The 27,445-nt window shown below is 39.4% G+C and overlaps 3 protein-coding genes and 1 long non-coding RNA gene across 15 annotated transcripts in view; 2 read left to right on the forward strand and 2 right to left on the reverse strand.

Moving 5' to 3' along the window:
* Positions 1-8,334, forward strand: part of LOC117573282 (filamin-A) — a 34,991-nt gene extending 26,657 nt beyond the window's left edge. For 5 of the 8 annotated variants that reach the window (XM_034256374.2, XM_034256372.2, XM_034256373.2 and 2 more), the window contains 4 exons: positions 4,228-4,368; positions 4,431-4,600; positions 5,135-7,166; positions 7,227-8,334. In XM_034256374.2, the coding sequence (XP_034112265.1) occupies positions 4,228-4,368; positions 4,431-4,600; positions 5,135-7,166; positions 7,227-7,411 (2,528 nt within the window). In that variant the 3' untranslated portion in view covers positions 7,412-8,334. Of the gene's footprint in view, positions 1-144; positions 464-3,632; positions 3,725-4,227; positions 4,369-4,430; positions 4,601-5,134; positions 7,167-7,226 lie in introns of those variants that run through there. The other 3 variants (XM_034256377.2, XM_034256378.2, XM_052007367.1) reach the window with 3 other exon arrangements.
* On the reverse strand, positions 8,033-10,508 carry LOC117573289 (uncharacterized). Of its 3 annotated transcripts, none has more exons than XR_007955366.1 (3): positions 10,494-10,508; positions 8,635-8,848; positions 8,033-8,578 (listed from the first exon to the last, which is right to left on the reverse strand). It is a non-coding gene; the product is annotated as an uncharacterized LOC117573289 (long non-coding RNA). The 3 variants fall into 3 exon arrangements; XR_007955365.1 differs by lacking the exon at positions 10,494-10,508 and adding an exon at positions 8,915-8,929; XR_004572698.2 differs by lacking the exon at positions 10,494-10,508 and having other exon boundaries at positions 8,635-9,101.
* LOC117573288 (mitochondrial cardiolipin hydrolase-like) lies at positions 9,229-10,133 on the forward strand. Its single transcript, XM_034256391.2, has 2 exons — positions 9,229-9,325; positions 9,378-10,133. Coding segments are annotated over exons 1-2 (717 nt in total). The 5' UTR covers positions 9,229-9,324; the 3' UTR covers positions 10,094-10,133.
* A 354-nt stretch (positions 10,509-10,862) lies between the features above and the next one.
* Positions 10,863-27,445, reverse strand: part of LOC117573283 (aminopeptidase N) — a 34,451-nt gene continuing 17,868 nt past the window's right edge. For all 3 annotated transcript variants that reach the window (XM_034256380.2, XM_034256379.2, XM_034256382.2), the window contains 11 exons: positions 16,803-16,986; positions 16,184-16,483; positions 14,701-15,060; positions 14,471-14,623; positions 13,854-14,406; positions 13,046-13,767; positions 12,869-12,992; positions 12,608-12,798; positions 12,376-12,543; positions 12,173-12,316; positions 10,863-12,045 (listed from right to left, as the gene is read on the reverse strand). In XM_034256380.2, coding sequence (XP_034112271.1) covers positions 11,790-12,045; positions 12,173-12,316; positions 12,376-12,543; positions 12,608-12,798; positions 12,869-12,992; positions 13,046-13,767; positions 13,854-14,406; positions 14,471-14,623; positions 14,701-15,060; positions 16,184-16,483; positions 16,803-16,986 — 3,155 coding nt within the window. In that variant the 3' untranslated portion in view covers positions 10,863-11,789. The remainder of the gene's footprint in view (positions 12,046-12,172; positions 12,317-12,375; positions 12,544-12,607; positions 12,799-12,868; positions 12,993-13,045; positions 13,768-13,853; positions 14,407-14,470; positions 14,624-14,700; positions 15,061-16,183; positions 16,484-16,802; positions 16,987-27,445) is intronic.

The raw sequence follows: 27,445 nt of genomic DNA on the forward strand, positions 1-27,445 counted from the left end.
CAAGGATATGTGTTAAAGAAAGCATCAGATTAAATCATATCACACATATGTACATATATCCTTGCTCTCCTTGCGTGGATCGCAAAATATAAAATATACAACACAATTTTGTCGTTGTTATATTTAATTGTTCTAAATTTTAAGTGTCTTTATTTCAAATACGCGCATTTTAAAAACAATTGAATATATAAATATATTGAAAATCGCACGTAAAACGACAAATAATAAACAATGCACTTCAGTTGGTTACCTGAGAAACGAAAAGCGCCGGAAGCAACCTGGGCCGATCATTCGTATTATTTTCGACCCCAATACTATAAAGTGACCGTCTCCGAACGCGATCGATCGGAGCGCACACACGTCTACTTCAATGAGACCATCATACCCGAGAATCAAGGATTAAATGATTCAGACTTTCTGCCATTAAATTTCAAATCATCGTTTTCAATTGTAACACATCAAGGTAAATTTAACTGGAGTTCTTCTCTGTTGATACAAAATTCTTTTGCATTCTGATTTCTTTATATTTGTTTTTGGTGGATTTTGTTTTTTGATACTTTGCCAGGCAAAATGACGTGCACGATGTCGTCAATAAGTCGCATTCGCAACCCAAATTTTGCTGACTAAACCAAGAAATATTTTATTTCATTTGTGTTAATTACCAAATTCTCACCAGAAACGCCTCCGATTGAAGACGGCGCTTTCGACCACACGCAAACACACCAAAGTGTCATCTCTTTTTTTTTTTTTTCTTTGTGCTGAATGCGCTTTTGAATTATGACCAAAAAGCCTTTCAAATGTGTCGTCTTTTATGGCACCGACGCATTTGTCTCTGCTTTGGCTGGCATTATGCTCGTTGTTGCAAATTAAATTCTATGATTTATTATCAGAGTTTGCAACAAAGCGTAAAATTCGTTCGTTTGGCCTCTTGCATCGCGGTCGTGATCTGCCAGCCACCACTGCGTATGATTGCCTACACTAGTCAGCAAGTGTTTTCAACGTTTTCGAATAGTGCTGAAAACGTTTAAAAATTTTACTCTGCAAAGTTTTCAAAATTTTCCAATTTGTCAGAAAAATATTCTGCAGCGAAATTTTCAGAAATAGTGCTTTGAGGATATGTTCACCCTTTTTCTACAATTTATTTTTGAATTTTGTTTTGTGTATTTGCTAAAGCATAGTAAACTTTTGAGGAAATACTTAAGATAATAGCCGGAGGTAACAATTTTCCTTTGGATTCATAAATTGACAGCTTAATAATTTATCTTAATAGCACATGTTACTCTGCTTTTTATGTGTATAATCTGTTTGGGAAAATGAAAAATAAGATAAAAGATATCAGATAATTTAATAATAAAATATTACTGTTCATCTTCTTTGTTTAATCCAGTGTGAAAAAATCTTTGTTAAATATTAGATGTGCTTACATAAATCTCTTTATAAGAACTGTGTTCAATTAATCCTTTAGGTAATTTATTAACCGTTTGTTCAAGCAAATTCCGGGAATGAAATAGAGCTGTCAAAAAGTGTTGAAAGCCAATAAAATCGACAAATTACTCGTTTGCGATATTCAGTATTTTTCCTCTCTGTTGAGTCGTCAGGCAATTATAATGCTATAAATATGGCTGATAATTTACACAAGTTGTGAAAAGCGGCGATATTAAATTCATAATGGGTTTTTGTCTCATGAATCATATCAAATAAAATCAATTTTTTTGTTGACTAGTGTTAGTTCCTTTGGCTAAGCGCGCAAATGGCGCAAACTTTCGCTGATATATCGAAAACATATAGTGTTCCGAACAGCTTGAGAGTCATTAAATCTTTCATTTGTATTGCCAGCGTCCATTAGAAGATGCCAAAAGATGCCACTTTCCGTCCCAGCGGACGTGTGTGTGTTTCTTTCTATGCTTCAATGGGCGGCGCTGGCAGGTGAACTGGGTGAAGGGGTGGGTAGGGGGTTGGGGTTAGGGATGCGGGACACTGGGACGGACAGCAACAAATGTTCAAACATAAATAATCATATTTTTTCAAAAAAGATGATACGAATGAAATACTTGCTAGCTATAGAGTTGTCGTGACCACATTTTTTATACATTCAATTTCGAGAATTTCTTTTCTAGTTTTTGATTTTGGGTTTCTTTGTACATATTTAATGCACGCACTCAGCGCCACATTTTGATCGTTAATTTGCAAAGTTCTTTTGAAAAGTATTTCGGATTATTTGAATTTTACATGTCATTTCCTTTATGAAAACCGAACAGCTGAAACAGCAAGCAGCAAACGATTTGACGGCGTTTTGCATAAAATTAAAACATACCTCTCATATTTTGTTTATGATTTCTCAAGTAATTTGGCAGAGTGAAAATGCAAGATTGGAATTTAATAAATGCCACTTTAATTGTTCAACATCAACGGCAAACGCGAGCCCATAAATTTCTCAATTGCCCGAAAAGCGTTCCACTTGGCACTACAGCCAGAAGATATTCTTCGTCCCCCTTCTTACCCCATTTTTGCCGTGTTCTTCGCATTTTCTTCGCTACGGTTTTTCCATTGTCTGTTTAAACATTTGTTTTTCTTTCAAAAGATTGGACGGGCCACGCGACTTGCTCTGATTTATGTGTGTGTGTTTTTTTTTTTCGTTTGCTTCGGTTAAACTTAATCACGGGACTGTATTTAGGTATGCCACGGGATCAAAACAATGCGAATTATTAGCCCAATAAATAGATAAATGTAGCATATCGAAATGATGAGTGTTTCATGGTAGTTTCTCAAATTTATGACTAGTGTTCGACATCACATCGAATCACACAAATTGAAACAACTTGAGCATGTTTTTTGGGTAAAATCATAAATTTCGCATAATATAGTGACAACAACTGAATAAAGTGATAGCATAATATCATTTTGTATATATTTATTTATCATTTGATTATTTATGATAAATAAATAAACATGCCACAGTTTGAGAATCGCTGCTCATCAAAGTTGTTTTTCCCCAAGGGTCTGACTCATTTTGATTCCTTGTCTATATTTATAAATTTCTTATTTACTGGCGATACGCCCACTAAATTCCATGCAGGTGACTTTTTTCTCCTAAGAGTATCAACAACAATCGCGTTGTCTCTTTTTCTTTTATGTGGCAACCACTTAAAATTAATGATCCCTCGTGTCTCTTTCCATACAATATACTTTGCTCTATATACAAACGATTCTTTTCGGGAATATTATGTACTAGACACAGAATACATATTTTGACGAATATAAAAATATCGAATATTTTTATATAAAAATATAGGCACGTGCCCGATGTTTGTCCACATCAAACAGCGACTCCAGCAGAAATTGAGTGGTTTTTATTGCATCCCGAAATGGGGCGAACATATTTTTAGCTAGATATTTTTCTGGATATATATCCACGTATTTATGCAGATGGGGGGGGCGCTCCACATAAGTGGCTAGAAAAATAGAAAAGATTGTCCTATATTTGACCTCAAAAACATCCGGGACCGATGTATTTGTGTTGACTGCGTGGGAAAGTATAAAAGCAATTGTAGGCGTCGAGGGAAATTTCTTCAGCAAGTGGAAAGCTTACTGCAGACTCAGTTCGTGCGGAGCATTCGTTGAGTTGAGAAGTGATTTGGGCAACGGTTTCACAATACATAAGAGTGCTCTCAAGGATTACAATCAAATAAGGATATATTACTACACATATATAAAGATATTTTAAGTACGTGACAAAAATGAGAAAAACAACATTGGAAAAATAGCCAAAACAAATTGATTAAGAGAAATGTGTTTCTAATTTATCATCTATAAATGCCAGTATCCTGTTCGAACATTCTTTTCAAAACTGAAAATCCAGTTCCGAGTGCAAAAATAACGGGCAAAACATTTGGTCCCATTAATTAACTGTGCTATGTGACATAAATTTAACAAAAAATAATATGCGCTGCATACAAAAATAGAATCCGTTTTGTATAAAAATTGTCACGCAAGTTTGAACATAAAAATGAAATTATGATTTCTCTGGCGAATATTGACTATGAATATGTAAACTAATGGTGACCACCCACACGATATTTGTTTGATATTCCACAACGATATTAGCAATACTTTTTATAGAATTGGTCACGCCCCTCTTTTTTTGGTGTATATAAAATGAAACCTGTTTATAGGTTATGTTGAGTTTCGAACTAACGATCTAATCGATTTCCTTATTCTTCTTTGCAGCTGAAGTCAGAATGCCAAGTGGTAAGATAGATAAACCCATTATTCAGGACAACCGTGATGGTACCGTCTCTGTGAAATACGATCCCCGCGAGGAAGGCTCCCACGAGCTGGTTGTTAAATACAATGGCGAACCCGTGCAAGGTAAACATCGAAAATAAGTCCAACACTTTTGGTATTTACTTAAGCAATTGCTTCTGTTGCAGGATCTCCCTTCAAATTCCATGTGGATTCCATTACATCCGGCTATGTGACCGCCTATGGCCCAGGTCTGACCCACGGCGTCACTGGCGAGCCTGCCAACTTTACCATCTCCACCAAGGGCGCCAGCGCCGGTGGCCTCACCATGGCCGTCGAGGGTCCCAGCAAGGCAGACGTAAGTTTGAATCAATGATATTACAGCAGTCTGTCTGTCTGTCCGTCGGTATAAACGCCTAAATAACAGGCTATAAAACCTGGAGGTGCTAAACTTTGAGGCGATATTCGTGTAGCTTCCAAGAAGTTGAAGTATATTTTAGATATTGTACGCAACCCTTTCTGCTGCCTTAAATCGATAGATATATACCAATTGTAAATCAAAAGTTTTCAATTCTGCTTAACATTTTAAAAACAATAACACAAGTTGGGTCTAAAAATGTTCTTACGATCGGATAATAACTTCTACCTTATATTGAATTTAGTATGGCGAAAGAAATTTAACAACTCTGTTACTTAGCATTGAACGCCTATGTTAACTGAACACTTTTATAAAAAGACTGTCATATTAACAGTTCTGTTAATAATTATGTTAACAGCTTTAAATAACTAGTTTGAATGAATTGAAGAACATTGTTGTATGGGTAGATGAACCGTCTCTATTCTTAAGAATTCTGCCAGTTTTTTTTAATAATTTATTTTATTTACTTTGCAGATCAACTACCATGACAACAAAGACGGCACCGTTTCCGTGCAGTATCTGCCCACTGCCCCCGGGGAGTACCAGGTGTCGGTTCGCTTTGGCGACAAGCACATCAAGGGCTCTCCCTACTTTGCCAAGATCACCGGCGAGGGTCGCAAGCGTAACCAGATCTCGGTTGGCTCTTGCTCGGAGGTCACCATGCCTGGCGACATCACCGATGATGATTTGCGCGCCCTGAACGCCTCCATCCAGGCTCCTAGCGGCCTGGAGGAGCCATGCTTCCTCAAGCGCATGCCCACCGGCAACATTGGCATTTCGTTTACGCCCCGTGAGATTGGCGAGCATCTGGTGTCCGTCAAGCGGTTGGGCAAGCACATCAACAACTCACCCTTCAAGGTGACGGTGTGCGAACGCGAAGTGGGTGATGCCAAGAAGGTCAAGGTCAGCGGCAATGGTCTCAAGGAGGGGCAGACCCATGCCGATAACGTTTTCTCCGTGGATACACGTAACGCCGGCTTTGGCGGTCTCTCGGTGTCCATTGAGGGTCCCAGCAAGGCTGAGATTCAGTGCACCGACAAGGATGATGGCACACTCAACATCTCGTACAAGCCCACCGAGCCTGGTTACTATATTGTCAACCTGAAGTTCGCCGATCATCACGTCGAGGGTTCGCCCTTCACTGTGAAGGTCGCTGGCGAGGGCAGCAACCGCAAGCGTGAGAAGATTCAGCGTGAGCGCGACGCTGTGCCCATCACTGAGATTGGCAGCCAGTGCAAGCTGACTTTCAAGATGCCCGGCATCACCTCGTTCGATCTGGCCGCCTGCGTCACCTCGCCCAGCAATGTGACCGAGGATGCAGAGATTCAAGAGGTCGAGGACGGTCTCTACTCGGTGCACTTTGTGCCCAAGGAGTTGGGTGTGCACACTGTTTCGGTGCGCTACTCGGAGATGCACATACCCGGCTCACCCTTCCAGTTCACAGTGGGTCCACTGCGTGATTCGGGCAGCCATTTGGTCAAGGCTGGCGGCTCTGGTCTGGAGCGTGGCATTGTCGGCGAGGCTGCCGAGTTCAATGTGTGGACCCGTGAGGCAGGCGGCGGTTCCCTTGCCATTTCGGTTGAGGGTCCCAGCAAGGCCGATATTGAGTTCAAGGATCGCAAGGACGGCAGCTGTGATGTGTCCTACAAAGTGAGCGAACCCGGAGAGTATCGCGTGGGCCTGAAATTCAACGATCGCCACATCCCCGACTCGCCATTCAAGGTCTACATCTCGCCCGATGCTGGAGATGCCCATAAACTGGAGGTGCAACAATTCCCACAGGGCAACATTCAGGCCGATGCGCCTTATCAGTTCATGGTGCGCAAGAACGGCGCCAAGGGTGAGCTGGATGCCAAGATTGTGGCACCCTCGGGCACCGATGATGATTGTTTCATCCAAGTGATCGACGGTGAAATGTATTCGGTGCGTTTCTATCCACGTGAGAATGGCATTCATGCCATCCACGTCAAGTTCAACGGCGTCCACATACCCGATTCACCATTCAGAATCAAGGTGGGCAAGGATGTCGCTGATCCAGCGGCTGTGCATGCCAGCGGCAATGGCTTGGACGATGTGAAGACTGGACACAAGGCCGATTTCATTATCAACACCTGCAATGCAGGCGTTGGCACATTGGCTGTCTCCATTGATGGCCCCTCCAAGGTGGCCATGGATTGCACAGAGGTCGAGGAGGGTTACAAGGTGCGCTACACACCCCTGCTGCCTGGCGAGCATTACATCACCGTCAAATACAACAACATGCACATTGTGGGCTCACCATTCAAGGTGCATGCCACCGGCGACAAGCTGGCCGATGAGGGTGCCCAGGAGACATCCACGGTGATTGTGGAGACCGTGCAGAAGGTTGCCAAGGGTGGCAAGAACACCGGTGTTCATCTGCCCAACTTCAAATCCGATGCCACCAAGGTGGTGTCCAAGGGCATGGGTCTGAAGAAGGCCTACATGGGCAAGCAGAATCAGTTCAGCATCTGTGCTACAGATGCGGGTAAGTAACGATTATAGATATATCTCCCAAACTATTACTTACTCGAATTCTTCTCCGCAGGCAACAACATCCTCTACGTAGGCATGCATGGACCCAAAGGACCCTGCGAGGAGCTCCACGTGAAGCATGCTGGGCACAACAACTACAATGTGCAGTATCTGGTGCGCGATCGTGGCCAGTACGTGCTCCTAATCAAATGGGGCGAAGAGCATATACCCGGCTCCCCATTCCAGATCGATGTCTAGGCTAATGCCAAACAATCATATATACACAATATTTCAATTCACATGCATACAATAATACTATATGTAGATTCATAACAGCCCCACGCCCTCCGAATATGAATATGAGCGCAGCAATATTTGTGAACCCATCCGTTCGGTTCACAATCGCCGTCGTCGTCATCGTCCAGTCAGTTCCAAGGGTCAAATTATTTGTGTGTTTTGCTTCATGATTGTCTTTGTTTTTAATTTTAATTCTTTGACTATCATTATTATAAGTGATTATTATTTTTTGTTATATGTACATACATAAAAAAGGAAAGAAAAGAAAACGTGTTTTTTCGACTTGAAAAAGTTTGTGCGCCATTTTCACATATTCATTGATTTGTTTTTGTGTGAATACTTAAATTAAATTTTAAACGAAAAAATTACAAAAACCATTATCAACAACTAAAGAAAGTCAATTAATTTTCATAATCAAGATAACAACAATAAATGTTGAAATGCGAATAAATCTCTTACAAACAATTATTTAATAGTTAAGCAAATACAAACATTTATGAATGATGATTATTATGATTATGACGTATTATGTTTTTTATTATCACTATCGACATGTAATTTACGTAAACTCAAATAAATAAATTAAAATGAAAACTTATTTATCTATGCTCATTTATAGTAAATATTATTGTGTTTGTGACAATTGTTTCATTTGTATAGAACATATAACGTTGAAAATTTGACGTTTTGCGTCAATTAGCATATCGTTCTTTAGAAAACTAAGTTCTTTACCAATTAATTCAGAAAATTCATAAATGAATTTCGATTTTGTGTCGCAGCTTTGGTTATTACTTGGTCTCTTTTCTTCTACTGAATCTTCGATTTGATTCGACATGTCCAACTCAGGTTCATTTTGAGGAGCTTCACCTAGCATCCTCACGGAACCATCCTCCAAAGACTCCTCCAAAGCGTTGACATTAGTTTCGTCTACTGCTCTCGATTTTTTTGTTGGTGGACAATCAGGCTGATAGCTCGTATCATTCAACATGGGTGACATATTATCAATGAAACTTTCCGAAGTATTAAAATAATGACATCGTTTCCATACGTCCAGACAAATTTTCTTGTCTCTTAGAGACAAAGACGACGAAGGCCTGTTCACTATACCTTTTTTATCCATTTATTATTCTGAAAGAGATTTATGTTTTGTGGTACTGCAAAATTTGTTTTATCAATATACAAACCTAGCTAAAGTTAATTTTTCTTTTTTCAGCTTCAATTTTTTGTTTCCGACTGAGCATTATTCATTTATTCATTTATAAAAGTAGACAAAAATTTATAAAAAAAAATCATAGCCTACTAGGAGAAGAGCACTGTGCATTATGTTCAAGTTATTGTATCACACACGAAGAAATGTTCTTTCCTTGGCCGCCGTCCAGGATTTTGTTTTGGAAGTAACTGAAAGTAATTAAATGTTTGAGTAATTGTTATTATGCATTGTGTTTTGAACAAATAACAAATTACTTTCCTGATAACGCGTAGTCCAAAATATACAACCCACTACTCCAAAACAAACGCTGTTGAATCAATAACGATATATTAATATTATCGAATACCGATTTTTCTTTGCGATATTTTAACGATTGCAATTTTTTTTAATTTTGGGAAATACTAATGACAATTTATTTAAATTTATCTGACATTGCACTAATTAAATATTAATTACCAGTTAGTAAATTGCATTTACTGTAGTGCATTGACACTGAATCGATTTCGCGCCAACTGTTTCAAATATTGGCATTAACAGTCTGTTAGTCCATAATACAGATGTTGTGTAGCCCTATGTAACAGTGTGACCGTTTCAAAAGCGGTTAGGCTCCAACTAATCTAATGTTTTCAAATAAAGTTATACAAAGTGACTTAAACTGATAAAAAGTAAGCAGTATTAAATAAAATCCCGATCAAATTGTAATATTTGCTTCTTTAGTGAACTATTCAAAGTTATGTAAATACTTTCTGAACGCAACCGCTGCCTCAATTGGTTGGTTGCTTATAAAATGCGTGATGCGCAAGATCAAGTTGCTGGGGACTCCAAAGGAACATTTCCACGAGGTGTTGTTTTTTAACGAGATGTGCCATAGTTGTGTTCACAAGCATATGACCGGACAGCAGTGCCAGAATGTGCACTGCATAGATCGACAAGTGAAGCGTATGCAGCAAATGATTGATAAATCAAAGTACAGCATCGACCTGGCTATCTACTCATTGTCCACACCCGAAATGATAGATGCACTGTATCGTGCTTTGTCCCGTGGCATAAAGTTGCGTCTAATCATCAACGAAACATGCAGGCAGGAAATGATAACGTTGAGCAGACTAAGGAGATGTGGAGCATGCGTACGCAAACCACCAATGACCAAACACTTAATGCACCACAAGTTCTGTGTGATCGATGGACATAAACGTGTCCAGCAATTATTGCGTCGCAGGAATTGTGACGATAGCGAGCTTATAAAGTCCAACTGTCCGCTGGTAATGAGCGGCTCCGCCAACTGGACCAACGGAGATCTCTACACCAGCTACAATAGTGTGATTATCAGCACTAATAGCAAACTGGCAGCGGAGCTGGAGGCGGAGTTCTGCCGCCTTTGGCGGGAACTGAAAAATCCCAACGAGAGAGATTCATATGTCCTTTCGCCTTAGTAAAGCTGGCAAGCTACAATAAACCATTGTTTTTGTTGAACTTACAGTAGTTTACATTCAGTATGAGAATGACGTCACAACACATGCATTGCTAAGCCGGGCCAGCAAAATGTTGCGACAGTGACGTAGTTGCTGCGAATATTGTTTTCTCACACCATGCGATGAAAATATATGGACCGTTTATGAAATGTTACTGCTTAATAGAGTGCTGTTGTGCTCATTTGGTTCTGTTATTTTGCAAATTTACAGTTTTAAATTTTTTCCGACGCGTCTTGCTGCTTAAATTTTCAACGTTCTCAATTTTGTGTAATTAATAAACTGTGTGTGGTGTTTTGTAATAGTAAACTAATTCATTTAGCTCGGTAAATATCCAAAATAGTAAGAAAAGTGAAGTGCTTACGAAATGTTTCCAATTTAAATGTAGTGCATGAATTTTGTGACCGCTGCAGACGCCAGTGTGGGTTCTTGTTTAAGGTAAGGAGAATATAGACTTTATTCATTTTAAAGCGTACATGCTACACTATGTCCTTATCCCAGATTATATATTTATATTTATATATTTAAAATTTTTAAATTTGTGAAAAATTTAAAATTGAAAGGAAACGAATTCGTTCGAATACCAACCAAACACTTCCGGTATTTTTCAGTATTTTTATAGCAAAATACAATAACAGATTGGCAGCCCTATATATATAAATAACAGACTGTTGAACAACATTCGTTCAGAGATTTCGGCACTTGACGATACAGAATTAGCGCCAAGTGTGAGTTTTTTAAATAAATGATACGCTTTTATTGCTTTGAGATATTTTGAGTTGTAGAAAGAAAATCGATACAATACTTGAATTAAAATGTACGTAATTACATTGTTTATTTTTTGTGTTGTAGATTAAGTTGGCTTTAAAACTTATTTACATGGTTGTGCACTAAGCGATTATCTTTTTATTTTAGTGTTAGGCATTATAAAATAATGTTTTTTTTTTTACGAATAATTTATGTGTGTATGTATGTATTTAGGTTTTGCATTTGCAATACTTTAAACCATGCTTTTAAGGACACTCATTTTTCCCTATCTGAGGTTGCAATCCAACTGTTGGGTACGTTTTGTATTAATACAAGTTTAAAATATATATTTCGTTTGGTATACTTAGTGCTAAATGGCTTAGTAGTAAAGTTCCTAGTGATCTTTAATTTTAGCACGTAAATGATTAGATTTTTTACCCAAGCAGTTTTTCGAAAGTATTCTAAAAACATTTTAGTTTATGTTTTTAATTTGGCAAGGGAATGAGAGGATGTGTCGAAACTGTTGTTATTTTAGTTAATGACGATCGACTCGAAATCTATAGTTAAATGATCGTACGTATAATATTATTATATAGCTTTAGCAGTTGGTTCAAACATAGGAACGTAACGACAAATCAAAAATAAATTACAATACACGAAGCAAACGAAGCACTGACTTACAATTAAATAAATATACAATACACTTGCAAAAAGAAAAATAATTAGGTTTTTACGTCTGGTTTAGTTTTGCTTTTTCTCTTTTGTTTCCTGGTTCTTAATTAATAAGTTGGCTAACTTACACGTTTATATCACTTTTCGCAAATAATTCGTTTTTAAAATTATATTGAGGCTGTTGAATAATAATAATAAAGTCGCATTTTTGGTTGAAAAGCTTCATAACTTAATTTGATGCTTAAAAGATGTTGATCTCGAATTCGCTAACAATGCCCTCTAAGAATCCCTTTAGACTTTCGTAGGAGTGACTGCGCCAGTAAATGTTATCATTGACCTGCTCCATGGCCATATCAATGGCAATTTCGACAGCCTTCAAGCCCAGTTTACGGCTGTGAGCTGCCAAAGATTGTAGTTGCTGCTTATGATAGTCCTTGTTCATGTAGATGGTAAGGGATTTGATCATCTCTGATATTGTTGAGAAGCCATCGCCATAGCTGCAAGTAAATGGCATCAAAGTAAAATTAGATTGTTTGTTTGAAATGCTAGAACTGGTTCGTATCTTCGATAAGCATTGGTTGAAAAACATGCTATAATATTTATAAAAAAAAAAACTATACTCACAAGTCGGAAATTTCCTTGATGTTCGACTGCAAAAAGTCGAAGGCGATCTCATAGCCAATGGCATTCGAGGCCACAGAACGGAAGGCCAAAGCGCCATCCTGTTTCCTTATGCCCGATGTCGAGTTGACGATCAGATTCAGGTACCTGAAGTTAACGAATAATTAATAACTATCAAGAAAGTTAATTCGAATTGCTTTACGTACTTTGAAAGTAGCCAGGGCTTTGTGGTGCAGCCGAGAGAAGTGAGAATCTCTTCCTTTTCCGATGCGCTGTTGGTTCGCTTGTATTGCTTATAGGCAAAGTACCATTCCTGATACGAACCCTCCGCCAGCGCCGTGCAGTAGATGACAGATTTTAAATTTGGCTTAATGCTGCAAAAAGTGTTTTTTTTTTGTTTAGTTAACTTTTTGTATAGTTGAAGTTCTGAATACTTACGGATTCCTTTTGGCATCACGCATCCAATCGCGGAACTTCATGTGGGCCACTTGTGTGCAGCGATCGTAGTTGAATTTGCAAGCAAGGCTGGCAACAAGGGCGCGATGCTTCAGCTGCAAATGCGACTCATTGTCGGGCTCATTAAGACCATAATGATCGAAGGCGGGACGCACAATAAACTTCATAAAAGCCTGGCGAGAGACAACAAAAGTGTTTTGTCAGAAATTTAAGGAGTGTTGCAAAAGTGCATTCAGAGCTTACCCTAAAGGTCTCGTAGGCAGGTTCGCGTTTCAGATTGTAAATCAGATAGTTGAGACCTGGCTTGGCGGCACTCCACAACAACTCATCATCCACGGACGTGTACAACTCCATTAGGAACGTCAAACTAGAAAAGGAGTATATTAATACAAATTCTTAATAAAGATAAATGAAACTTACGGTATATCGTATGGCAGATATTCGGCCTGAGATAGATGCAGTGCATCGTCTAGCAGCTGGGCACGTGTGATTCTGGGCACCATGCTGAAATTCTTCTTCAACGCCAGCCACGAAGCCGTGTCATAGTTGACGCGATAGTAGCTCTGTCTGTTCAGATTCAAATAGACAACGCTATCGTTGTTGTTCGTTCCGGTGAAAACATCCTTGATGAGCACCTGCTCGTGGTCCTGGGTCATATAATGCGTGGGTATGTCGTCACCCTTGTGCAGCTCATCCGTCTCAAAGGTGATGGGTATGAACCAACGACTCTTATCCAAGGGATTGCGAGAAGGCAGCAAATAACGCTCCTGTCGCAGCACCAAATCCGAACCAGAACGTTCCACATGCACCACGGGGTAGCCAGGTTGGGTAATCCACGAGTCCATAATCTGCTTGGCATTCAAGTCCGCGGGCAGCGTGCCCTTCTCATGGCCATGTCGTGTTAGGAAACCCCAGAGATCATCGCGATTCATGTTGCCGTATTCAAAGGCCTTGAGCAGATCCTGTGTAGCTCCGCGGAACGCGTCGTCACCCACAATGGAGTTGAGCATGCGCAGCAGAATGGTGCCCTTGGAGTAGCTGATGGGATCGAAGATGCGACGCACATCACTGGTGGTCTTCACATCAAAGGAGATGGCATGCGACGTGTTTGCCGCATCGTGTTGCATGGACTCTTTGAACTCCTACAAGGGAATGGGGTTTAAGAGGGGAAAATGAGTTAATAAAAGAGCTTTGGAAACGAGTAAGTAATAATAATAATACTACTTACAAGCACCGTAAAGGTGTCCATGATCTGGAACTCGGGATGCACTTGATTCAGCGCCTTGTAGCTCATGTAGCAGGCGAAACCCTCCTTCAGCCAGAGATCATCCCACCACTTGGGCGTCACCAGATTGCCAAACCATTGATGTGCCAGTTCATGTGCAATAATCTGAGCCACAAATTGCATGTGCTCCGACGAGGAAGCCAACTCCTGATCCTCGGGCACCAACAGCGCCGAGTCACGGAACGTAATCAGACCCCAATTCTCCATGGCACCAAAGCCAAAGTCAGGCACCGAGACTAAATCAATCTTGGGCAGCTTGTTCTTGATGCCAAAGTAATTCTCGTAGTAGGGCAAGAACTTGCGCACCATTTTGTAGGCATAGTGTGTCATATCCACCGACGAGGGACGTGTCCAGATCTCCACGCGAGGGACAAGTCCACCATCGAGATCGGCAAAGTGCGATTCAACCATGTTGGACACAATGAAGGCCAGCAGATATGTGGGCATTTTGGGCGTGATCATAAAGTCGTCGCGCAGATAGCCAGGACGATGGGGGCTATAGAAAAGTAGAGGATTATGATTAGAAGACTCTTTCCATGCTTGACTTTAGGTTCGCTTACCTGCTGCGTGCAACAGGCATGTTGGACAGCGCCATGGACGCCTTGATGTCACGAATGATGCTCAGACTAAAGGTGGCTTTCATGTCGGGACGATCGAAGCAGGGAAAAGCGCGACGCGCATCAATAGGCGAGAACTGTGTGCTGATAACCCATCTGCAAATCAGAGAAAGATAGAGAGAGAGAAAGAGTTAATTCGAACGCATTGAAATATAAACGCACACAGAACTTACTGCGACTGCTTTTGGCTGGGATCGTCGTAGCTGGTCTTGTAGATGCCCTGCAGCGTGTCCGTCACCTGGCTGACAAAGTCCAGGCTGAGCAGCACACGCAATTGCGACTCGTTGGCCAGCTTGTTGGCCAGTTTGACAACAAATGTGTCATTGCCTTCACCGTAATCGCATTCAAAGTCCAGTTCGATTTCCTCGCTGGCGTTCGATAGTGGAGATCTTATGACACGCACATTGGAGATGCTCACGTTGTGGACATCGAGCACAATGGGTTCCCAGCTGCTAATCTTGGCATCACGTTCGATTTCAATGCTCAGGCTGCCATTGCTGGTGGATGTGACGATATTTGGCTCAATGACAATGCTGTAAAAGAGACGGAGAGAGATGACGCATTACATTAATCGGCTGCGGCTGCCAGCAAAACGACAAGAAGCTTCAATCAAAAGTGTCAATCAATCACCGAGAGGGCTAAAAGTATAAAATGCATGCCATAAACTGCAATTAAACTAAAACAAACAGCGAACAGCGAAACCGGCCAAGAAAGTGCAGCAAGTTTTGCGACTAGTCAAGTGGCAGGCAGTAAGGGGAGCAAGGAGAGAGACATAACACAAGATCGATTCTATCCGAAGAGTGTTCACCACATGGAGGAGCAGCGAAGAGAGCTGCTTGTGTCTTGTTGCTTTTAATTGAGGCGATTGGTTTACACTGTGCAATCAGGAAGCGTGTTGCAACGCAATTTGCCAATGCTGCTGCCCCTGCCGCATTCGCTTTGATCAACACAGCTGCAAAATCAGTTAGCATCGATGCTGAGCTGCATTGGCACCAATACCAACGATATGTTAGATAGCATCGAGCATCGAGATGTCGAAGCTTCATTCAGCCTGCCCGCAAATTGAGCCCTGGTCTTTGCTTTTCTGTGTCAATTATATTAATGCATGTGGCAGCCACAGCAGCTACTGAGCAACATCTCTCATCTTGCGCATCTGCTGACAGTTGGCGTGCTGCGTCTTCTGCTTAGATCTTTTGCCGCCTCGCCTGGGCCACTTTGAAAGGTTCTCGGACAAGCATGACAAGAGTTTGCCATTTTTTTGGTCAACATTGTCGTACAAGTTGTTGTTGTTATGTCTACATTAGCTTGACATGCATATAGTGGCAAAAGTTGCTTATGCTTTTAGCCAAAGTGCTCAAAGTAATCCTTGACCCACTTTGAGTGTAGGAGGCGCCAACAGGACTGACGTCAGTGCCAAAGAGAACGAGAGATGGCGAGCTCAAGGGTTAGACGGGTTGTCGCTTATTGTTATGCAAATCAAATTGCAGTTGACTCTAATTGATTCGCGTTGAGCCGGAAATCTGCGCCATCAATTGATGTCAGGTTAAACTGTCGCTCATTTTTTTTTTTTTTTTTTTTTGTAAAGCTGGCGACACGCGTTCCCCATTATGCCATCTAAGCTGAAGTGCAAATTGATGCACTTACCTCCCCACTTACTTGTAATGCAAGGGACGCCAGCCTTCGTAGAGCTGGAGCAGACGTTCACTTGACTTGACATCGCTGGTGTTGAGTGTCTCGTCTGTGCTGATGGGCGGTATATCGCCAACGGGCGTGGCCAACGATTTGTCCTCGTTGAGCAGCACCACAGGCGGAACTTCGGGTGGCGGTGCCAAAGTGGTTACCGGATTCTCCTTTAGCCAGTCGGGGATTTCGAACTTGGCGTGCAGCAAAGGCGTTGAATTTGCGTGTGAATTGCTCAACGCATCCTCAGCATGATCCTTCGACTGTGCCTGGGCGCTGTAAAGACAAAGAGAGAGAGAGGGAGAGAACAGTGTGGGAGTTGTAAAGTTCTTAATTGTGTTTGCCGAACCAACGCAAAAAACAAGGTGCGTCCATTTAGCAGCTTCGTTTTTTTTGCGAACCCTTCCGCACCTTGAAATTCGTCAATAAAACACAAAACAATTGCTTTCACTTTCGCGAATGAGGTCACGAGAGGGGTTCGACTGCCAATTAGTCGCGCCAAAAAAATAAAAGACTTAATAATCGAACCGCACCCAAATAAAAAAGACGCCAACTGATTTGCTTAACTGGGCAGGCAGCACAAAACAAAACTCACCTGGGATGTGGCTCTGCAATGGGCAAAGTTTGTGCGGTCAGGAAGTAGGTGATGAGCACCGAGGAAATCAACGCGGCCAACATGATGAATGCCGAGATGATCAAGCAGGTCTTTGACACATAAACGCCCGATGGCGGACCATTGAACACATATTTCTGGCCATTCTTCGTCTTCAGCTGTCCGCCTGGGAAATAGATTAAAAAGTTGAGGTGGGGGGAAAATTAGATCATTGCAGTATAAAATAATAACAATAAAAAATTGTGCATCTCAATCGAATTGATGATGGGCTGCCTCGTTTGTTTTATGCGCGCAGCTCTCATCGTAAAGTTTATTTGTATGTTTGTCCCACTGTAAAATTGTTTATGGAGGGCCCGCTCCCTTTATGGCATTCCTTGAATGCCATTGCATTATGAAAACTACTCGAAAATAAATGCATGCACTTGAAGAAAGTGGCTATGTTTGAATTTGGAATTCATGTAAACACAATGCGAACATTAAACTGATTTATAGCATAATTTAGCCAATATTTAAGGATGGGAAATTATATGTTAACGGATCCATTTAGTCAAGGTGTTGACAGTGCCTCAAATGACGCTCAACTCCTTCAGTTCTGTTCTGTTCTGTTGCCAAGGCGTCTGCTGAGGCACACATTAAAACTCAAAACAGAAAACCGATTTCGTGTATGGCGAAAACTTGAGTGAAAATTAATGTGTGGATCATTTTTAAGGCCGGAACACTTGTAGAATGACGGACAGATGGACGGAGCGACTGACAGCACAGCCAAGTGGGCTATGCATAAACAAACAGCGTTAACAGTGCTCCACAGAAGTTGTGGCACGGCAATCGAAACAAAAGTAGCGATCGATTTGAGGTGTTAACAGTTGTGTTTATAATCATTTGAATACTGTAATGTACCAGCGATTAAGTTATTTCAGTTCAACATACAAAATATTATTAAGATTTTTATGGGAAATTGTTTCTGTTTTCAAAATTGTGTAGTGTTAACTATTTAACAATTCAATTTGAACACGAAGTTAAGTTATTCAAGTTGAGAATACAAAATATTCTTAGAAGTTGTTTCTTCTTTCGAATTGTGTAGAGATAGAAATATTTAATTGAATGGATTAAGTTTTTTATAATACGAATATCGAAGTTTCTTTTTAGTAAAGATTATTTTAAAAATTGTAGATAGAAAAATATTTAATATTTTATTCATTGAAAAATCGTTAGAAATTCTTTAAATAGCTACAAAAATTGAAGGTTTAAATTTCCTGTATATTCTGAAAGTTGTTGAGTTGACTCCAGCGTGTTTGTTAACTTTTTGCGCGCACTGTTCACCTGTGTTACTTGAGAGGCAACGAACGCGAGCAGAAGACACACGTGCTGTGAATTTTCAATTACCGATTAGCATGATCCAAAACAACCTTCTTGTTGGCTCTTTTATTATTTTTTGCTGGACTTTGGCTATAAACCAACTTGTTGGGTGTTTTATGACGTGTGCGTATTGCTCACCAAGTGATTAAGAGCGTTGAAAAGAGATAGAAATACAGAGAAAGAGAGAGAAAGAGCAAGAGAGTGCGGACGCTACAACGAATTTAAGTGGAATGTCAGTGACGGTTGCGGTGTTAGGTTTAATTAAACTACACGATGGAGGTTAACAACAATTTTGACTGCGACTTTCTAGCAATTGCCGCATGCCCCACACAACCGCCACCTGCCCCACCTGTCGTCCAACATCTGCCTGGGGCATGTCCATCCCAAGCCAACCACATTGCACCCACCCACTGGCTTTGATCTTCGACCAAGAGCCAAATGGAATTTATGTGGCGGCGAAACATTAAATTAAAAACTTACACACAAAAGTGCAGCGTGCAACATGCGGCATGCAGCAGCGGCAGTTGATTAGTTTAGCAAGATATGGATCACTCTTTTTGACTGCCAGACCCAAGACATTGGGATAAATCAGATGGTTTTCAATATAACCCTGCACTGTCTCTGCTGACGTTGAAAGCTTTTTTAATTCTATTTCTTAAGTTTATTTATTGTTTGTTTAGTTTGGCGTTTCTCGGCTTTTTGTGGTTAGGTGAGAAACGATTGAAAAAATGTTCATTAATTTCCCCGATGAACACATGTTGCTTGCCTTCAATCACGTGGGCACGTCGCTTCATTAACAGCCCCAAAAAATAGAAAAAAGAAACACTCCTCTCTTCCATTTCCTCTCAGTCTGAGACCGTATTTATATTTGTATATTAATATGCATAAGTCGAAGTTTAAGTAGCATTTAATGACAATAAAACATTCAAATTAAGTTGTGTATTGAGAGTGCACAGTGTGTGTGTGTGTCTTTGGTGTGTGTGGGCGTTGTGCGTGAGGCGCCAGTTTTTGTTAGAGAATTGTAAAACTGGAACGCCCACAAAATTGGGAACGGATTGAAAGAAAGACTGTGGGAATGGGATGCGATTAATGTTGGAATGTTGAGCTCGTAAAAATGTTCTAATTGGTTAGCTCAAAATAAGGTAGCACTCGTATACCAGTTGTATAACTAACTCGATTTGTAATTTTGACAAACATACCCAAAAATCTGTCCTTTGATATGTAATCGAAATGCAAACGTTTTCTAATATTCTTTTTCGATTCATCGAATTTGAAATTGCGCCACTTTGCAACGAATCCATTGAATGCACCACTACCACCAACAACGGGGGCAGCTGCCACGCCCACTGCTGGCACTGTCGATGAATCGGACGATGGAGCTGAAGATGATAATGATGATGAAGCGACTTCGATGGCGATGCTAGGCGCATTCCCAGTTGGAGTTTTTGCTGATGTTGTTGTTGTTGGCGCATAGATTGATGAATTTTGCAGTTTGGGATTTGTATAGGATATGATGGCTGCATTGCGTGAGAGAAAAGAGAGAGAGAGAGAGAGAATAGCATGGGGGAGAGAAAGAGAAGAGAATGCGAAAATTTGTTGAGCAAAGCACAGGTGAATGTAATGTAATCTTTTTTTAATGTCGATTTCTCTACTTTTTATAATTAACAATTAATGAGCGTGTCGAATGTGTTCCAAAAAAAAAAAACCAAAAAACATAAAAAAATGGGCGGGAAATGCAGTCAAATGAAAAGCAGAGCGAGTTCAGTGTCAGTATGAGTGTGAATACGTGTGAGTGTGGGAGTGTGATTGTGAGTGTGATTGTGAATGTGAAATGGAAGCCAATGAGCAGTCATACTCGTATATCAATTGAAAAGCATTTAATCAAATTGACGCCGCAGCAGATCGAGCAGGTTGCAAGGGGCATGGAGCATGGTGAAGGGGCAGGGGAAGTGGCAGCAAGTGGCACGTGTCGCAAATGGGGGGTGCGTCAATGTTGCAGTTGTTGTTGTTGATGCCGTTTGTTGGCAGCCAAGCGTTCGTCTAAATTACAACAAGTTTGCAGCATTAAAATCACTTTTAATTGCCGGCGCCAAATGTTTGCTGAAAGCTACAAATCGCAAATCACCAACAACTACACATACAATATATATAGACACTATTTATAGAGCTAAAGTTGTTCGCATTGCGCGTTTCCAATCAAATTTATAAATAGTATTCAAGAATTTACAACAACAATACATAGATTAGGGCTAAGAAAATGAATGAAATAACAATTTCAATTGAACGATTTGTTTATGCTTGAGGCTATTAAAATATTCAATTTGCATTATAAGCACAATCTCCTGCAGAATCTTAAAATGTGAATCACCAATCAGTTGGGCAGTCAAATGAAACCAAATGCCAAAAAAGCAGAAAACACGAAACAAAGCAGCTCCGATTCTGGTTGTTAATTTTGTGTGAAAAGAGAGAAGTTTGTCGAACGATGTGGCCCATAAAACTAAATTGCTTTTTGTGTGTTTTCGCATAGAAGATCGTTTTACATAAAGAAAGGGGGCGACTCAATCATGCGTTAACTGGGAACGTTGTGATGTTAATTTTTCGAGTCGCGAAGAGTTCAATAACAGCATAAAATCAACGACTTTGAACTTGATTGCCCACAAATTGCAAATCGTTAAACAAAAACGTGGTAACTTGAGGTGGCCAATGCGGCGTATGCGCAATTTCGTCAAGTGATCTAATAAGGAAGTCGAAAAAGAATGCAGCCAGCTGCAACAAATGTTGTGTTGTGAAAGACCTAAGTGGAATTTGTTATCAGTTCTCAGGTGAGATATGCGGAAAGAAATTGTGTACTCACATCACAAATTTACGTCACTTTTTTTTGGACTGCATTTCATTTGGTGTCGCTTATCTTATCGCTTATCGTTCGCCATCGAAATCACAACACGACAAACAATCGCATTTTGTGTGCTTTCCTCTTTCCCTCACTTAATTGTTTAAGTTCTTATGTTGTGGCTTGTGTATTATGGCTTTTCACTTCCCATTCTCATTCCCCATTCCCCATTCCCATATCAACACCTTTTCGGCTGGGTCACATACACACGCATAATGATAACCCATTTTCATGGTTGGAAATTGGAAAAAAAAAGCGTTTACCGGGTCCACAACTAGGTTAAATAAACAACAATTTCTCGGCCTGTTTACAAGTGAATTTCTTTCATTTCTTTCCCTTCAATATTTTCCGTAGTTTCCATCTGCACAGATTTATGAGTCACATATGAATAGCTTCGGCTGATGGCAAGATCTGATAGACCGACGCTTGATTAACTTTTTTTCTCTTGTATTTTCGGTTAAAGCTGGGCCAACTGCAATGTGTAATGCGAACCCAGGCTGTTCGCCACATGCTCGGGATCTGTTTACAGCATTTCCTCTGCCCTTTTGCCTGTGGCGATTTAATTGCGCCGTGACCTAATTCTGGCTGTCTGAACACACAGAGTCAAGTAAAAAAGCACTCCATTGAGAAAAAGAGCTGACAATTTTTGCATTAATTACCAGCACACAGATGTTGGAAGATGACACAAATGACAAGCGAAGATTCACAATAAAAGCACTAGGATGCCCAGACTCCTAAGAATCTGGGTCAACTCTGTTGTAGTCCTAAAATAAAGCAACACTCGTTATGCCTCCACTCACATTCATTCCCTTCCCACAACTCATTCACAATTATGTCACACAATCGAAGAGCTGTGGCCAATCGATAAGTGAGCGTTCAATTAAATTGCTATAAACATTTCGCACAGTCAGAATAATAACAACAAATTGATGGTAAAAAATAGACGAACATTGCCGATTCTTATTTGGTTTTTATTGTTTGTCAGCTTCTACTTCTTCTTCTTGTTTTTCGTGTTGTTCATGTTCTATGTTCTTGTCGTTTGTTCAGCTGAATTGTTAAAACGCATGTATTTACAAATGATGAAAAAACATGTAAGAAAGCTAGAATCGAGTGAGCTCGACTATGAGATACTCGATATCCATTTGCAATAAAAGTCAAATATAACAAATTAACATACTGAAAAACTACTGCAATACATAGACAGGTTTATTTATCGGTTTATCGATTTACTACTAAATCCAAAAAATATATATCTAAAAAATAAATAATCACTTAATACCTAACAATATACTGAAAATACTATAATACAGCAATATTTGGTATATCGATATGATATTACATTAAATAAATATGTATGCATATATACATACATATTCTTAAGAAATAACAAATTAATATACTAAAAAATACTAAAATATACCATAGACTGTATTTAATATATCAATATACTCATACACTTAAAATATATGTATGTATATGTCTATATCCGCCATGTACTGAAAAATCACAAAAATATACCGAAAGCTATATTTGGTATATGGATATACGCTTATACTTAAAATCTAGAATTTACCAAATTGTCAACCAATGCCATTAAGACCCGTTTGCCCTATTTGTGGCCGGGTATAAAAACGAACGAAAAGCGAAACGCGAGTTGAGTGAACTTTGGCTGAACGTGTTGTGTGAGTGAGCGAGTGAGTGAATGAGTGTATGAGTACTCTGCCCGGTATTCAGTATTCAGTTTTATTGCCCATATCGTTTTGCATGCCTCTAATGAACCGTTCAAAGTTGCAATTACCCACTAAAGGGCCAATCAACCAAATACAAAAGTGTGTAGCAAACTGTTCTACGGAAATGTCAGCAAAGAGGACATCAGGCATTGCATGTGCTATGCTTATAAACAATTCATTTGTTGTCGCATCGAAAAAAAGAAAAAAAACTTTGTAAACCAAACAACAAAAACTTTCAACTCAACTCCAACTCAAACTCGATTATTTCCCGAGTAGTGTTCACCACGTAGTTGTTCATATTGTGGTCATGCTGTTTGCCTTCTGGGTTTTGCTTTGACGCCTCACACAAAAATTGTTTATTTCCAGCCCTCGTAACTTTAGACTCGGCACATTTTCTTTTGATTCGCGCCGACACAAAAACAAAAAACGTCATGATCTAAAAAAGCCAAAGAAAACTGTGGAAAAAGTCGAAAAACCAGCACAACTTCATTTGTACGTTAGTTTCGTCTTCCTAACAAAAATTCAGCAGAATTTGTTAATACATTTTCTGGGGCAACTCTCAAAAACGAAAGTGAAGCTGCTGTTAAGCTATTGTATAATCGCTGGATTAACATGCAGAGTTATTGATAATATTTGAATATTATAAAACTTCAAGCATCTGAAATTATAAACAATGCAGCTGATTATGAAGTTTACCCTGGGTCACATTTCCGGCAAAGACCAAAAAAAAAAAAACCAGTCGCATTATTTGCACTGCGCAACGGTAGCTGCCAAGATGCAGATACAGATACAAATACAGATACAGATGCAGATGCAGACGACAAAGATATATAATTATAATTATGTAGCGCGGGGCGCAACACATTGTGACAACATGGGGCAACTTTGAGTCGGTTGACAAACAAAAACTAAAGCTGTGCCCTGGGAACTTGAAGAACTTGTCAAGCAGCACTTTTTTTTTTTTTTTGTTGTCTTCTTTTTTGTTCACCTTGAAGAAGTGGCAGGAAGATGTCTGGGAGTTGGGGGCATCCCATGCTCGACTGACTGCATTTGGTATCCAGATAATTTAGCGAGACAAATAAGCGTTGACTTGAAGTCTGTGGCAGCTTCTACTTGAGGCTTTTCTTTTTTCTTTTGAATGATTTATTGTACAGCCTGCAGCAGTCGCAGAACGTGGGCGGGGCGGGGAGCGTTGTCAGCGCTGTCTCAGGAAGAGGAGTGTCCACAATGCCAAATGTATTTAGCATAATCAAACGATCTAGATGTGAATATTAAGTTTTTTTTTGTTTTGTGATATTTATGATAAATGCTTTTTCGGCATAGTTTCGCTTGACATTCGAGACACCTGCTAAATACATGCTCCGCATCTCAGCGACCTAAGTTGAAGCTGTCGTTGACTTTGCCTCTGCCTGTCGGCAACAAGTTGGACACTTTGTTCGGTCACTCGGATGGCTAATTTGCAAATTAAATTAGCGCTCATTCCCATTATTAGCTGGCTGAAAATGACGGCATGACGCCACCCAAAATGCAAACAGCGAGCGAAATACCGAAAAGAAAAAAAAACAAAGCCATCGTCAGTTATCAACCTGGCTCATTGTGCCAATTTCATTAGCTTTGCGAACCGTGAGACTGCGACTTGAGTGGGGCGGGGGAGTTTGGCGCCACAGAGAATTAACTCGCCCACAAATAAAAAATCTTTTTTTGCATGTCGAACGAAACGTGGCTCAGAAAAAAAAGCCATAAAAAAGCGGAGCAATAAAATGTTTGGCAGCCAAATGGAATTAAGTTCGTCTTTTTGACGTTTGCTTCTAGAATGCTTTTATTAAACCTTTCAAATCATAAAAAGTAGGCAGGTACCACGTGGCGTATGCGCAATGCGAGGCAATGACTGCCCTGAGTCGCTGACACTCTAAACAATTTCTAAACAATTCTCAGTTTTAATTAACAATGTCACGATATAAATATTTAGCTATGTAAACATATGTTGTAACTTATTTTTTATTTAACAAATTTTTTCACTGCGTTACACGCAAAAAAAAAACTACAACTAAAATGCTTTTTTGTTCGACTCGACATGCAATCTTTGCTGATGAGTTTGCGATAAATCTGAAATTGTAACAATTAATTAAAGCGCTTTACAATTTGTCGAGCATTTTGCAATTTAGCTGGCTTGTTGCTCAATCACAGCTGCGCTTTGCATTCAAAGTTGCCAAAGTTATTGTCTTTTGTCTTGCAAATTTATTGCTAAATGAATTCTATCGCTTTTCTATTGAATACTTAATTCTGAGTTACTCCCAGTCAATAAATTGCCTACACACAAATACAAATTGAGTGGTGCTTCACATAAACAATAATCATTTCATAAGTATAATTAAATATACTACATTTAATGCGTCCTTCGCTGGCATTAAGCTGTCGCCCCTTACACGATAATTTGCGTGGTTTTATTTGCGTTAAAACACATAAATTAATATGTATTTACTGGCGCACAAAACGCACAAATTTCCGCCACACAAATTATTAGCTAATAGCACCTCGAAGTTGGACATTTAGTTAGGGAAATATATTCTGACACAAATATACATATCGAATATAGTTTTATTTTGTATAATATAAAATCACAACATGTTTGCTGATGTACAAAGTCAACAGCTCGTTCTGAAGTGACTTTAATGTGTCTGCCTGAACTTATAGGCTGTTTTTATCTATAGAATATGCTTCACTTAATTTAATTTGCTAAGCAGAAAGATTTTTCTATCGTTTCCACGAGCTAGACAGCTGATAGTTTGTTTATCTGTGAATCTTTTTAGTAGCTTTAATGACTTAAACGTTACTAACTGACATATCTCTGTGGTCACTTAGAACTGACAGATCGCGTATTTTATTTTTTAATTAGCAAATCGAACAGACAGCTGAGTTATCTTTAGAGTATCTGGTATAATATATTTGCCATAGATTAAATGTGCATCTCTTAGTCGATTTTATCAGCTAACCAGTTTAAGTTAAAAGATTAATATCTCAGCCTGTTTTCAAGACTCAATAAATTTAAATTGTATTGTAATTTATTTCTTATTTAAGCAGTTCTTTTAGTTTATGACTTTCGAGGGTATCTCTCATTTGAAATGGGAAACTGTTTAATCATTGACTGTTTTGTGCTTAGTTTTTGCCATTACGGCATTCCATTTTTTATGCTATTCATATAGGTAACAACACACACAGATTCATGCTCATATTCACGTAGCCTATAATCGAGTTTTGATTTGGCCTGCTGCCAAATTAGTTTCGCTCTCATTTTCACTCGCTGGCACTGACATTGTCACGCTCTGTACATTTTGTTGTCTTTTTGCTCTGCTCTTTGAAAGTATTTAGGTTTTGTTTATAGTGTTTTTTCTTCAAAATTTTATTTATAACGCTGTCAAATTTGTATGCTAAAAATTACTCAAAAATACGTGTGACATTTGCCACAACAGCGAGTATGGCTATTTTTTGCATTTTGTTCGTTGAGCATTGAGCTAATGGAAATAATACTCTTGGAAATTGCTACTTAGCCATAGCGCACAAAGATAAGCGTATGTGGGTTTGGATTTGAATTTTGGCCGGGTCTTTGATCCACACGCATGCCCCATTGGCATTGAGCCGTGTGATTTATAGCCACCATTTATCTGTTGGCAAGTCGCGCGAGTTTCTGTCGCGCTTAATTTAACTTTAATGAAGTTTTGTTTTTCATTCTTTTTTACTCTTAACTCCCCACACCTGCGATCAGGCCTAGCTCGAGGGCTTGTCAGTGTCCAATTTTGGCCCACGGACCGCGTGCACAAGAAATAACAAAAACCACAGCAAGAACAACATCAAAACAAACATACATAGAACTCACAAGATTGGTTTTCATTATGACAATTGATTAATTGGAATTGTTTGCTCCGTTTGGTTTCCGTTTGCCAATTTGAAGCGGGACACCAATGAGTCAAATTAAAACAATTTCAATTCTTAGTGTGCCAATTAAACGATGGAAAAAGCTAGTGGGCAAGAAGGCTATAAGATACTCTTTTAAATGATCGGGGATTAATAAGGAAAAAATACTTATAAAGCAGACTAAGGACCATAGTTGTTAAGCTATCTATTCCGAATGTAGAATTCTAATTGTGAGTTGTTCTTTAAAGCAATTTATGGTTAAGTCAGAAGCAGATGTGAATTTATATTACAAATATTAGAGTAGATTTCAATTTAAGCTTTTCTACTTAAACAGAAATTCAAGAAGAACCTTTAAAGGAACATGTATTGTATTGGACTACAATAGAGTATTATTGTTTGGAGAAAAATGTACTTCGAAATAAGCCAAAAAAGTTTCCATGAACGTAAACAAATATATATGAAATACTATTTTTGAAGAGCTTTTGATGTTGACTGTTTTAATTGTCATATGTGGACAAAATAGTGTGGCATTCATTTAAAATTATACCAAATAAATATACCGCAAACGTACAAAAAATATATCAATGGATATTTTAAGTATATTGATACCATATTATAATAATATACCAATATACCATATATGAAAATATACCAAAGAGTGCAAAATATACTAAATTGTCAAAGCAACTAAGATCCCCAGTAAGTAGGCGTTTTTGCCAATATAAAAGTAATTCTTT

The sequence above is a fragment of the Drosophila albomicans genome, chromosome 2R (genome assembly GCF_009650485.2).
Source record: "Drosophila albomicans strain 15112-1751.03 chromosome 2R, ASM965048v2, whole genome shotgun sequence".
In the NCBI taxonomy this organism is placed as follows: domain Eukaryota; kingdom Metazoa; phylum Arthropoda; class Insecta; order Diptera; family Drosophilidae; genus Drosophila; species Drosophila albomicans.